Source organism: Dasypus novemcinctus, chromosome 3 (assembly GCF_030445035.2).
Source record: "Dasypus novemcinctus isolate mDasNov1 chromosome 3, mDasNov1.1.hap2, whole genome shotgun sequence".
Classification (NCBI taxonomy): Eukaryota; Metazoa; Chordata; class Mammalia; order Cingulata; family Dasypodidae; genus Dasypus; species Dasypus novemcinctus.
In genome coordinates this window covers 102,759,789-102,772,152 of record NC_080675.1, presented here as the reverse complement: position 1 = coordinate 102,772,152, position 12,364 = coordinate 102,759,789, and the positions used below count along the sequence as shown (strand labels likewise).

At 45.1% G+C, this 12,364-nt stretch overlaps 1 protein-coding gene across 1 annotated transcript; it reads right to left on the bottom strand.

Moving 5' to 3' along the window:
* Nucleotides 1-11,613: 11,613 nt before the first annotated feature.
* Nucleotides 11,614-11,955, bottom strand: LOC139437752 (endogenous retrovirus group K member 25 Pro protein-like). The gene has a single exon (XM_071212376.1). It carries the CDS (start codon nt 11,953-11,955, stop codon nt 11,614-11,616), a length of 342 nt encoding a protein of 113 aa, XP_071068477.1.
* Nucleotides 11,956-12,364: the final 409 nt, after the last annotated feature.

Here is a 12,364-nt window from a genome sequence, read left to right as displayed (position 1 = left end):
CAGATATGTACATAAAATAGTACCCCACAACAGTAGGATATATTATCCATTATTCCCAAATGCTCATGGGTCATTTTCCAGGATAACCTACATGTTAGATCAAAAACAAGTTTCAACAAATTTAAAGATTGAAATTATTTAAAAATTATTAAAAATGTCTTTGATCATAAGGGAAGGGAGCTGGAAACCAATAGCAGTCAGAGAACTGGAAAATTCACAAGTACATGGAGGTTAAACAACACACTTTTAAATCATCAGTGCATCAGAGAAGAAATTGTAATAGAAATAGCTTGAGATGAATGACAGGAAGACACAACATTTCAAACTTATGGTTGCATCAAAGGCAGTGCTTAGATGGAAATTTATAGCCCTACATTTCTATATTAAAAAGGAAAAAAGAGCTAATATCTAAGACATAATTGCAAACCTGAAGGAACTAGAAAAGGAAAAGCAAGTTAATTCCAAAGGATAGAAATAACAAAGATCAGAACCTAAATAAATGAACTGGAGAACAACAACAACATAAAAAGATAGAGAGAAACAACAAGACCAAAAGTTATTTCTTTGAGAATATAAACAAAATTGGCATACTTTACATGGACTGACAGAAAAAGAGAAGATGAGAGAAAATCAAATAAAAAATTAGTGAGGGGGCATTATTACTGACACAACAGAAATAAAAAAAGATCAAAGAAGAAACTGTGAACAACTATATGCCAACAAATTGGATGAAATGGACAATTTACCTTCACAAGTAAAAAGATTGAATCAGTCATCCTCCCATGGCCCACTGGGTGGACTGTGGGAGAGTGTGGGCTATGGTGTGGACCATTGACCATGAGGTACATGGGTGCTCAGAGATGTAGTCACCAAATGCAATGAATGTCTCATGATGATGGAGGAGGTTGCTGTTATGGGGGAAGGAGTGGGGTGAGGGGGATAGGGGTATATGGGGGCCTCATATTTTTGAGTGAAACATTAAAAAAGAAATAAAGACAAAAAAAGTATTTGAACTCAAAAACAAAACAAAACAAAACAAAAAACACGTCCAAACAATGAAAAGCCCAGGACTAGGTTCAGGTGAATTCTACCAGCCATTCCAGGAAGAATTAATACCATCCCTGCTCTAAGTCTTCCAAAAAATTGAAAACAAGGGAACACTACCTAACTCTTTCTATGAAGCCAACTTCTTGCTACTATCAAAGTCAGATAAAAATACTACAATATAAAATTGAAGACTAATCTCTCTAATGAATATAGATGCAAAAAATCCTCAACAAAATAGTTGCAAATCGAATCCAACTGTTGATTAAAAGAATTATATACCACAATCAAGTGGGTTTTAGCCCAGCTATGCAAGACTGATTCAATACAAGAAAATCAATTAATGTAATATACAACATTAACAAATCAAAGGGCAGAAATCCATGATAACGTCGCTTGATGAAGAAAATGCATCTTGACAAAATCCAGCATAATTTCTTGATAAAGGTACTTTGAGAGATAGGAATAGAAGGAACGCTTCTAAGGTAAAGTGCATATAAGAAAAACCAACAGCTAACAACATTCTCAATGGTGAAAGGCTAAAAGCTTTCCCTCTTAGATATGAAATAAAGCAAGGATACCCACTGTCACCACTGTTAATCAACTTTGTGCTAGAAGATATAGCTAGAACAATTAGACAGGAAAAAGAAATAAAAAGCTTTCAAATAGGAGGGAAGAAGTAAAACTTCCCTAATTGCAGATATGATCCTATATTTAGAAAGTTCAAAAAAGAAAAAAAAAAACAACAACCATAAAGCTACTAGAGGTGTAAACAAATTCAGCAAAGTGTTGTGATACATGTTTTATTCCCAATTTATTAACTGGGTTGTTTGGTTTCTTCATATATTCTAGATATTAGTGCATTATTGGATTTTTGGTTTCCAAATATTTTCTCTAATTGGGTAGGCTGTTTTTTTACTTTCATAATAAAGTCTGTTGAGGAACAACAGTTTTTAATTTTGATGAGGTCCCATTTGTCTATTTTTTTTCCTTTTATTGCTTCTGTTTTGGGTGTAAGATCTAAGAAACCATTTCCTAACGTAAGGGTCTGAGCATGCTTCCTTACATTTTTTCCAATGCATCTGCTTCCTGTTTTTTCCCTATATCAGGTCATTTTTTACTTTACTTACTATATTACCCAGCATATAATCTGGTCAAACAATTTAAATGTGATTCTAACTGCTCAAACCTAAGGGCCCAGTAATGGGGTGCAGACCACTTTACAAGGGCTTTGGAAAGGGTAGCAGTAGAGGCACCTGCTGGCCAATTATTTATTTATTATCACTTTATCCTTTTCATGCACTTTTCTGGTCTGGTCATCACATGGAACCCTTTGACAGACCGTTCAGCTCAGACTGCAGGTCCTAGGGAGGAATGCATTTAGAGTAACTCCTTAGATGGGTGGGCAGTGCAGAAGCAATGTCCTCAGGGCTGGCCAAGCCTCACAAACAAACTTTCTCAGAATCTGTACTCCACTCATGGCTGGCTGCACCCTCCCTCATTCTCCATCCCAACAACCAGCCTGGGACAGTAGGAAGGGTGTTTGAGAAGCAAATTATCTTTAGCTCACTGCCACCTCTCAGGGCAAACAATGTCCTGGCCCCTTCTGACTTAGAAGAGTGTAACCCCTTCAATGCAGAACATCAAGTTCATTGGTCAAAATCTGAATTTGCTGTAGTTTCTGTCCCTTCCTCTTTTCTTTCTTGGGAGAAAGGACCCCTGCAACATTGTGAGAGTCCAGAGGGTCCCCAGCCCTAGCTAAGTGAAACTCAGCCTGCAATATGCAGATGCCTGCATGCCCCAGGACACAAGTTTCCTGGGTGATATACAGTGCTCCGTGGCCTCTGGAGCCCCAGAACCATTGTTTCAGATAGTTTCTGTTGTGTAACTCCCTGCTCTTTCATTTTTCCTAGATGTTCCTATGCATCCTGCCCACTTACTTTTTTTTCCAATATACTTTTAAATTTATTTTTATAAAAATACTTATATTACATAAATGTTACATAAAAAATACAGGGGATTCCCATATGCCCCATTCCCTAACCCTCCCACATTTTCCCACATTAACTGCATCCTTCATTAGTGTGGTACATTTGATACAATTGATGAACACATTTTGGAGCATTGCCTCTAAGTGTGGATTATAGTTTAGATTGTAGTTTACACTCTTCTTCACACCTTTGTAAATTATTATAAGATATATAATGGCTTGTATCTGACATTGCAATGCTATTCAGGACAATTCATAAGTCCTGAACATGCCCCCAAATCATATCTATCTTTCCCTCTCTATCTCCTCAGAACCTCCAGTGACCATTGTTTCCACAAAATTGATAAAAGTTCTTCCTTTGCTAGTATTACAATAAGTCTATAGTAGAGTAACAGTAAGTCTACTCTAGTCTCTTGTTCATTCCCCAGTCCTGATGATTTTGGGATGGTGATGCCCATCTTGCCTCTAACTGACCCCTTACTTTTAATGGCTATTATTTCCTCTAGAAGCAGCCTTGTGAATAGGGCTTGGAGTTCCTCCAGACTTCTCTTTCATTATTCATAATTTTTGATACTCCATGTCTATTCAAACTGAACTGCTAGTGTTTCTGACTATACTTTAATTTCCAGTCTTTTTTCCTTTGTTCATAATCTTTCTTTACTCAGAATCCAACAACTATTTTTCAGAAATTTTGGTGTTGTCTTACTGCCAGTTCAAAGACTACTAATTCTATGAAAATTTCCTGAGCTTCTCATTTGGAAATAATGTATCATATGTATTTGTACAAAATATTTTTAATTTCTCATATTGTTTATTATGAAAGACTATGAACTTAAATTAATTGTATAATTTTCATATCTTTTAAAATTAAATTGATAAATCCTTGGGTGATGAGGCCAGTGTATTATTTATGCTCTCTAATCTTTTCCTCTACATTGAAATAGAAATGTTCCTGATTACTGATGTGAATTTCAAAAATTTTTCCTTTTGTGTCTTGCTTTTTTCACTGAGCATAACATTTTCAAGAATCCTCTTTGAGCATGTCTCATAATGTCATTCTTTACTATGACTACTATTATTACATTGTGTTTATGTTTCAGATTTTGTTCATCCATTCATTTTGTTAATGGGCTTTTGGGGTTTTCCCACATTAGCTATTGCACAAAATCCTATAATAAACATTTGTGTACAAGTATCTCTTTCAGATATAAATTATTATGAGGAATCTTCAACATTACTTCATTAAAGAATTCTTTGGATTCACCAAAATCTCATTTCCCTAGGTATAGTCTATATCTCATACTGTTTATTCTTATTATACTCCCTTGAGGCAAATTGCTCCTGTCAGATTCTCTTATCTTCCCCTAACTATCTCCATATTGAACCATACTCCCTCCTCTTAAGCCATTCAAAATCACCATTTCATTTAAAAATTGCACCATAAAACCAGATGCTGAACTCTAAATAGATTTTAAACTCATGACTTGGTCCAAGTTGAGGACAATTAACAAGGACTTCCTCAAACCCTAAGAAAAAAGACAAATTTTATGAAAAATAGTGAAATCCAGTTTCTGTGATATTTTCAAATATGATACCTGACAGAATGTCCTTCAGGTGTAAAAACTTGCGTAGAAAAGTCAATGAGTTGGGCTAATTGGGCAGAACTGGGACTTAAGATACAAGATCTTAGCTAACTCTTACTAAAAGTGATTAATTTCCAGTTAAGACTGATTGGATAGTAATCCAAACTGGTAATCATAGAAAGGATAAATTAGTGGAGATTGCAGAGATTCAATTATAATATCATTAGGTAAAATTCTTGGGTAAGATCTGTATGCAGATATGCCTTAGTATTCATTTTTTGAAAGACATTAAACTGAAGATAGGGATTTGATTTTTAAACAGAGGCTGTAAAATAAATAGCTCCCCAACAATCCTAATACATATGGCTGAACATTTTGAGATTAAAATCCAAAATGAAGTAATGGGTTTGCAAATTAAATAGGTGGTCAGTTCGATATTTTACTGGATCCCTCTCAACAAAAGCCCTTTGCTAAGGATACTGGAAAAACAACAGTTCTGCTGTGCCAAAATATTTAAAAAGACAAGGACAAATCTGTTGGACAATGAAAGATCTCTGAGGGAGACTATAGCACTGAACTTCTAATTTTTCTTTTAAACTTGCAGGTTTATTAGTCATAAAGGTGCTACAGTTTCAACAATAATCCATACTTCTAAATCTATCACTCCTTCAGAGTCAAAGAATGGTCCAAGAGAGACATCTCCATCAGTCCTTAGTCACTTCTGGTAGGCAATAAATTTACCATTGGACTATAATTATATCCTTGTTCCTTTTTGTTAAGGTGTTTTAATCTCCAGATTCTTTCAAAATTTTCTCTTTATTATTAGCTTACTACACTTTACTGCAATTTGTCTAGGTGTAGATATTTTGGTCCTTTTCCTTCTCAGTATTCTCTGAACATCTGGATCTGTGGTTTTCCATCTGCTATTAATTTTGCAAAGTCTTTTGACATTGCTACTTAAAATATTCTTTCTGCTCTCTTCTCTCTTTTGGGCACTTTCTATTCAAATTATATGCTATATATCCTGAATATGTTCCAGAGTTTTTGAGTATTTGTTATAGTTTTTTCCCACTCACTTTCTGTAAGCAGTTTAATTTGGGAAGTTTCTATTGACATATCTTCAGGCTTACTAATTCTTTTCTTATTTTTGGTGAGTCTACTGATGATCCATCAAAGGCATTTTTCATTTCTGTTATAATGTTTTTATCCCCCTAACAAATTCTTTTAATTCTTTTATAGAATTTCCACATTTCTGCTTATATTACCCATCTTTATTTCATGTTGTCTACTTTTCCCACCATAGACCTTAACATACTAGTCATAATTAGCCCAAGGCACCAACTAAACTAGTGTCAGAAAATTCAGGACTTAAAAACTCCTGCTTGAAAGAACACTGGAAATTGTGGGAAGATGGGGTCAGACTAATAAGCAAGCTCAATGCTCTCACAGAAACAATGGAGAAAAAGCTAAAAGCTGTCCAAGGGAACTGCTATGGGAGTCAGCAGACCAGGACAATGTTACACAACTCCCAAGAGGCTGAGGGACAGAGAGATGAAGAAGCCAAAATGTGAGTTATGGAGCCCCCACAGTGACCAAGAAGGGTTCCCTTCCCCCACATCCAAGACATTAAGCTGGGATAAAAACCCCTGGCTCACTGTAGCTGACTGAGAGGGGAACAGTCATACTCCTCAGTCAGCTCTTTCAAGGGAAAAGGGAGGGGTAGTCAGGTGGATTTTCTTCAGTGCATTTCAACAACAAACCCTGCTTTAAATCTCTGCTCTGGAGATTCAACACAGGAACACAGGAAAGCCAAGATTGAAACACCTCCATGAAAAGTTATGCTGATGAGAACTATCTGCTGGCTGGTCTGGAAATTGCATGGACAAAATCTGTTCTCTGTTCTATCTGTAATCTAAACCCTGGGAGAAAATCTTCACCCTACTAGTGAGTCCCTGGCCTGATTTTGATAACTTAGCCTGGGCAATTTTGAATATTTAGAATGAGTTGGACAAAATATCAAGAAGAGCTGTGAACAAAAATAGGCAAGAGAGAGAAATTGGCCATCAGAGTAAATTCATTAACATATTCAGATGTCTAGACATCAGCAAAATATTACAAGCCATACTAGGAAACAGAAGAGAGATGGCCCAGCAAAAAGAACTAACAAACTATCCTGAAGAGATACAATATTAAAGATAAAAAGAATTATAATCACAAACTCTCCTAAATCACTTAAAAGAATAGAAAGCAAATATGACTAAAGAGATAAAGGATATTAAGACACTGAGGGAGTGTCGGGCGGCGGTGAGGGGGAGAGACCCTAGGCAGGAGAGGGCTCTCAGGGGCTCTCGGGCGCGGAGGACGCGCGGGGCTGCAGGGAGACACCACGGAGACCAGGTCTGTGCGCAAGTCCATTTATTTGAGGAAGTGCTACAGGTTTTATACTGATAGGGGTTGGCATGTAGCTGACGGATTGGCTAGAGAGGGGGTGAGAGGGCGGGGATAGCAGGGGGGGCCATTCCTGGCAGTCTGATGGCTACACAGGCGTATAAGCTAAGTTGGCCAGAAAGATAGCCGCCTGTGGGGACAGGGCTACATTTGCCCCTTCTTTTTTATTGGCTAGCTCTAAAACGGCAGCAGCTAGGGCAGCTTGTTTCTTCTCAGTGGCTCGCTGCAGGCGGCAGAAAAGGCACCAAATGACAGTTACCAGGAGAAGGCCCCCCAGGCTGATTACGCAGTAGGCTATGAGGGAGGAAGGGCGGAAGAAGGACGTGAGCTTTTGGACTACATCAGTTAGTAGGGAGGGGGTTAGGTGGGGGAAGGTAATAGCGCTGAGAGCATCGATGTCGCTTTGCAGCGCAGCGGAGAGGTTAAGGTAGGTGTTATTGTAGGAGGAGAGGATCCACTGGCGGAGCAGGCCCCTGGAGTTATTAACGGGGAAAGGGCTGATGCAGATTGATGACGAGGGGTACCGGCCATCACAGTGGGAAGTTGCTACACTCCACAATCCTGCCAGTTTGAGTGCCAGTAGGTCAATTTGTTGCTGCAGATTGAGAATTGCCGCATGATGCAGGCAGTGGAGCTCGTGATTTTTGCTTAGGGCCTGCTGAGTGATAGCGGTGATATTTTCAAGGGCCGCGACTGTGAGGGTGGTTTGCGTGAGTGCAACAGCGGCCGTGGTGGCTGCGGCAAGAGCTGTGACAAAGACGAGGGCAATGATGGTGGAGAGGCCGAAGTCTCTCTTCTGGCGGCTGTGAGGGGTGAGAGACGTTTGCGAGAACTGGCGTGGATCGAGAACTGGTCCGGCCCAATCGTTGACTTCTATAGGAATCCAAGCAACTGGAGGGCGAAATATTAGGAAAGCGTAGGGGTACAAGGGGCTCCAATAGTTAGAAATATTGCAGGTGGTAAGGTTGTTTAGATCGAGACAGGTAAAGAAGGCATGGGGGGGGAAACGGTAATTTGGGGCTGGTAGAGGGTGGAGTTGTGTACTAGATGTTGGAGAGCCCCCTCTGCCTCCCAGGAGGTGTTGACGGGGAGTGACCACATGCCGTTTTGGACTGTACAGTTAGGGTGACAAAGAAAGGCAGTGATGTCAAAACAGGCAGAGGTACCGCAAAAATACTGTTGACCAAAGGCTGTTCTAAGATGCTGCCGAGGGTCTCTCCTCCATCCCCAGGTTGCGTTGGGCATGGCTCCTGCAGAGGCAAGGGGGCTGACCCAAAGGCTAGCGGAGGAACTGTTGTGGGGGATTCCATAGCCGCGGACAGCTGAGGTGCACTCAGGCCAAGCGAGGTCGGAGAGCCAGGTGGGGGGGCGAACAATTGCTGGGCAAAGGGGAACAGGGGGACGGTAGAAGGGAGTGAGAGAGGGAAGGGGACGGTATTGGGTGGTAGGCCAAGAGGTGTTGAGGCTGAGGAAGGAGCCAGTGCGATTCACGGGGGTAGAAGACACCTCCCCCGTGAGGCCCCCGGTCAAGAGCCTGGCGCAGTCGTGAAGGCTCTCGGTTAGCGAGGAGCAAGGGGGGAGGGTGGAGGCATAATCTCCTGCGGAGGAGCGAACGTAAGCAATGCAGTTGGACCAACTGGTATTGCAAGTGGCAGTGGAGAGGAGCAGGGCATCTAGGGTAGGGGGGGCGAGAGAAGTGTTGAAAGAGACCGAAGCGGGGACTACGTTGAGTGCGCAGGGCAGGCCCAATGAGCAGTTAGAGAGGAAAAGTTTTGGGAAAGAGGGGCTTTCGGGCGTTAAATACAGAAAGCCTGGAGGGTGCCGGACAGCGGCCCACAATTGGACTGCATGCCCCGGAAGAGGCCCACAGAGACACAACAGGCCCCCGAGAGTGAGCAGCAGACGTCTTCCATCTTGATCAGGCATCGTCACCGTTTTCTGTGGGTGGAGTTGGGTCTTCTGTTACAGGCCGGATTAGTCGCCCTGGAATCCACACGGGTTGAGGTTCCGAATCTGGAAAGACACAAGCAAAACCCCTCCCTTGGGCAAGAAGGGGGGCGGGCCCTTGCCAGTTATTGGTTTTTGGGTCTTTCCAGCGGACTAGTGGGGCGGCTGTGGGTGCGTATGAGGGGCGCCAATGCTTATGTACTGGTGATAGCCCATCCTTATCAAAGGATAAAAGGCTGTGGTGGATTAGGCAGGCGGTAACTATATCGCCTGGCGACAGGAGCGGGTTGGTCTCCCTCTCCTTATGTATTAGAGCCTTTAGCTGTAGATGTGCTCGCTCAACAATGCCCTGGCCCTGTGGGTTGAACGGGATGCCAAAGTGATGATTGATGTTGTAGAGGCGCAGAAAGGCCGCGAAGGCTGCGCTGCGGTAAGCTGGTCCGTTGTCTGTTTTCAGGTCCCAAGGGACCCCCATGAAGAGGATGGCCTGTCGGAGGGCCTTGATGCTGTGCTTAGCTGACTTGCCCGGTAGGGGGAGGGCATAGCACAGATGAGAAAAGGTGTCAATAGCGACGTGCAGGAACTTAAGCCTCCCGAAGGAGGGTACGTGGGTGACATCCATTTGCCACCTCGAGTTGGGGCGCAGCCCGCGGGGGTTAACCCCTTGGGGCTGCAGGGGCCCGAGGGGCAGTAGCAGAGCACAGGTGCGGCAGCTACGGACTAGGTGCTTGCACGTCTGTATGGAGAGGTCCGGGAGCAGCCGATGGATGGTGCGCGCCGAGAAGTGGAACTTGGAGTGCAGTAGCTTGGCTTGGTTGACGAAGTCACCCACGGTGTTTAATGTGACCGCCTGCAGTTGGACTGCGCGGTCGGCGGCTTCATTGCCCTCCGCCATTGGGCCAGGAAGACCAGAGTGGCTGCGTATGTGAGAAACAAACCACGGGTGCCTCCTGTTCTTGAGTAGGCTTTTGAGAGTAGTAAGGGCTAAGTCAATAGCCGAGTCAGTAGGGAAAAAGACGGCGAAAGCCAGGATACTGCAGATTTGGTAGACATATAGGCTGTCGGTGAAGATGTTGATTGGCTCACTTGCACCCTCGGAGAAAGCGAGGATGACTGCCTTGAGTTCCCCCACCTGGACGGAATCTCCATTGGCGAACACCCGCACTCGGGGGTCTTCCGCGTGACTTGAATAGATGACGGCTGCATATTTCCACTTTGAGGCGTCTGTGAAGATTGTTGTAGCATGGGGTAAAGGGCGGCGAGACGGGAAGGGGTGCAGGAGCGGAGAGAAGGGGAGTTGTGAGACACCTTGGATGAGTCGATGGCGGGGAAAGTGATTGTCAAAGCTCCCTCGGAAGACCTCGGCTAGCACTTGCATGTCCATGTCATACTGGAGGAGGCTAGTAGTTGTCTTGGTATCGAAAGGCCAGATAATAGTGGCAGGCTGAACACCGTAGGTGTGCATGCTCTGATACACCAAGTCAGTCACTAAAGAGATCCAGACACGAGTGACTGGGCAGATTTTCCGGAGTCTGCTCTTCGCGGTATAAAGCCAGAGGAGGGGCCCATCCTGCCATAGGAGACCTGTAGGGGTCCCTCGTGTGGGCAGAACAAGGGCGCACAGTGGCATGTCCGGATCATACCGCTGTAACTGACAGTTCTTCAGCGCTTCATTAACCACAGCGATTGCTCTTCGAGCGGCTGGGGTGATAGTGATTTTCTTGGCGACAGCGCCAGGAGGAGCCTCCTGTGACCGCAGCAGGCCGAAGAGGGGATCTAGCTGTGCAGTAGTGATAGGAAGGGTGGTTCGAAGCCAGTTGATGTGCCCGCAGAGCTGTTGTAGCTCCGTTATTGTCATCTTGGGCGGGAGGTGCAGTTGAGGTGCGAGCGGAGTGACAGTGTCTCGCACCTGGAACCCCAGAAAATGGAAGGGGAGGTGGAGTCGCACCTTCTCTGCCTGAACTTGTAGCCCCAGTTGTGCCAGGAGCTGAAGAAGGCGACTGACAACCTCTTGCAGTCTTTGTTGGTCTTTATGGGCTACAAGGATGTCGTCCATATAGTGGATGATGAACGCCTGGTCTCTGAGCGGCGCGATGGCTTGATGAACATAGAGCTGACAGATGGCGGGGCTGTTGCGCATGCCTTGCGGCAGGACTCTCCATTGAAAGCGAGCTGCTACTCCCTGGTGGTTGGTTTCTGGAACCGTGAAGGTGAAATGTGGTCGATCCCTCAGATGGAGAGGGATCGAAAAGAAGCAGTTCTTGATGTCGAGAGTGGCCGCGTGCATGTTTCGAGGCACTGCCGTAGGATGCGGACACCCAGGCTGAGGCGAGCCCATCGGCCGGATGTGCTTGTTAATCTCCCGGAGGTCATGGAGGAGACGAAACTTAGAAGTTCCTTTTTTCTGAATGATGAAGATGGGCGAATTGTACGGGCTGGTAGATGGTTCAAGGTGTCCTGTGTCAAGCTGCTCCTGGACTAGAAGCCGCAGCGCTGTGAGTTTGTGGGATGGGAGAGGCCACTGCTCCACCCATATGGGTTCCTCTGTGTCCCATTGCAGAGGAGTGGGTGCAGGAGGTGTAACGCAAACAGTGGCGCAATTCATTGGGGGGGAAGCAATGTGGTGAGGACCGCTCCACTTTGGTGAAGAATGTCTCGCCCCCAAAGAATGTAGGAAATGGAGTCCAGTATGAGGGGGCGGAAGGTTCCCTGTTGGCCCTCCTTATCTTCCCAGTTGAGGTCGCTGGCGCATCGGTGGGACCGGGAAGTGCCCGTGGCTCGGACAACTCGCGGTCCTGGCTCAAGGGCCCAGTGTTGCGCAGCTGCGATGGAGATGGGGATGCAGGACATCTCCGCGCCCGTATCGAGGAGGCCTTCGAGCCACTGCCTGTTGACTCTCAAGGTCATTAGGGGCTTCTGCTCCCCTAGAGGAACAGTCCACATTACGGCAGAGGGGCTCTTTGAGCAGGGGCCTCTTGGTGGCGGGGCTGAGGCTTGCCCCCTTTCGAGTTTAAAGGCAAGCGCTGTGAGAGGCGCAAGCGGCAGTCTCGAGCCCAGTGATATCCCTTCCCGCATCTGGGACAGGGAGTGGGAGGACTGCACCATGCTTGCGGAGCTGGTGGCGAGGCAGCTCCCTCTGCCTGCTGCGGTGAGCGTGGGAGACCCCCGGCGTGGGGGCACTCGCGAGCGAAGTGGCCCATTTCACCGCACTTGAAACAGTCTGACAAGATCGCTAGGGCCGTTGCAAGGGCCTTGGCCAAGGCAGTGGCTTGAGGGTCGATGGCTTTACAGGCGAGGACCCAGTCGTGGACCCCTTTTTCGCGCATGTTCTGGATGACAGGCTTACACACCG

Excerpts from the sequence above, each read along its gene's own strand:
- LOC139437752 (XM_071212376.1), bottom strand. The coding sequence starts at position 11,955 with ATGTGGACTGTTCCTCTAGGGGAGCAGAAGCCCCTAATGACCTTGAGA.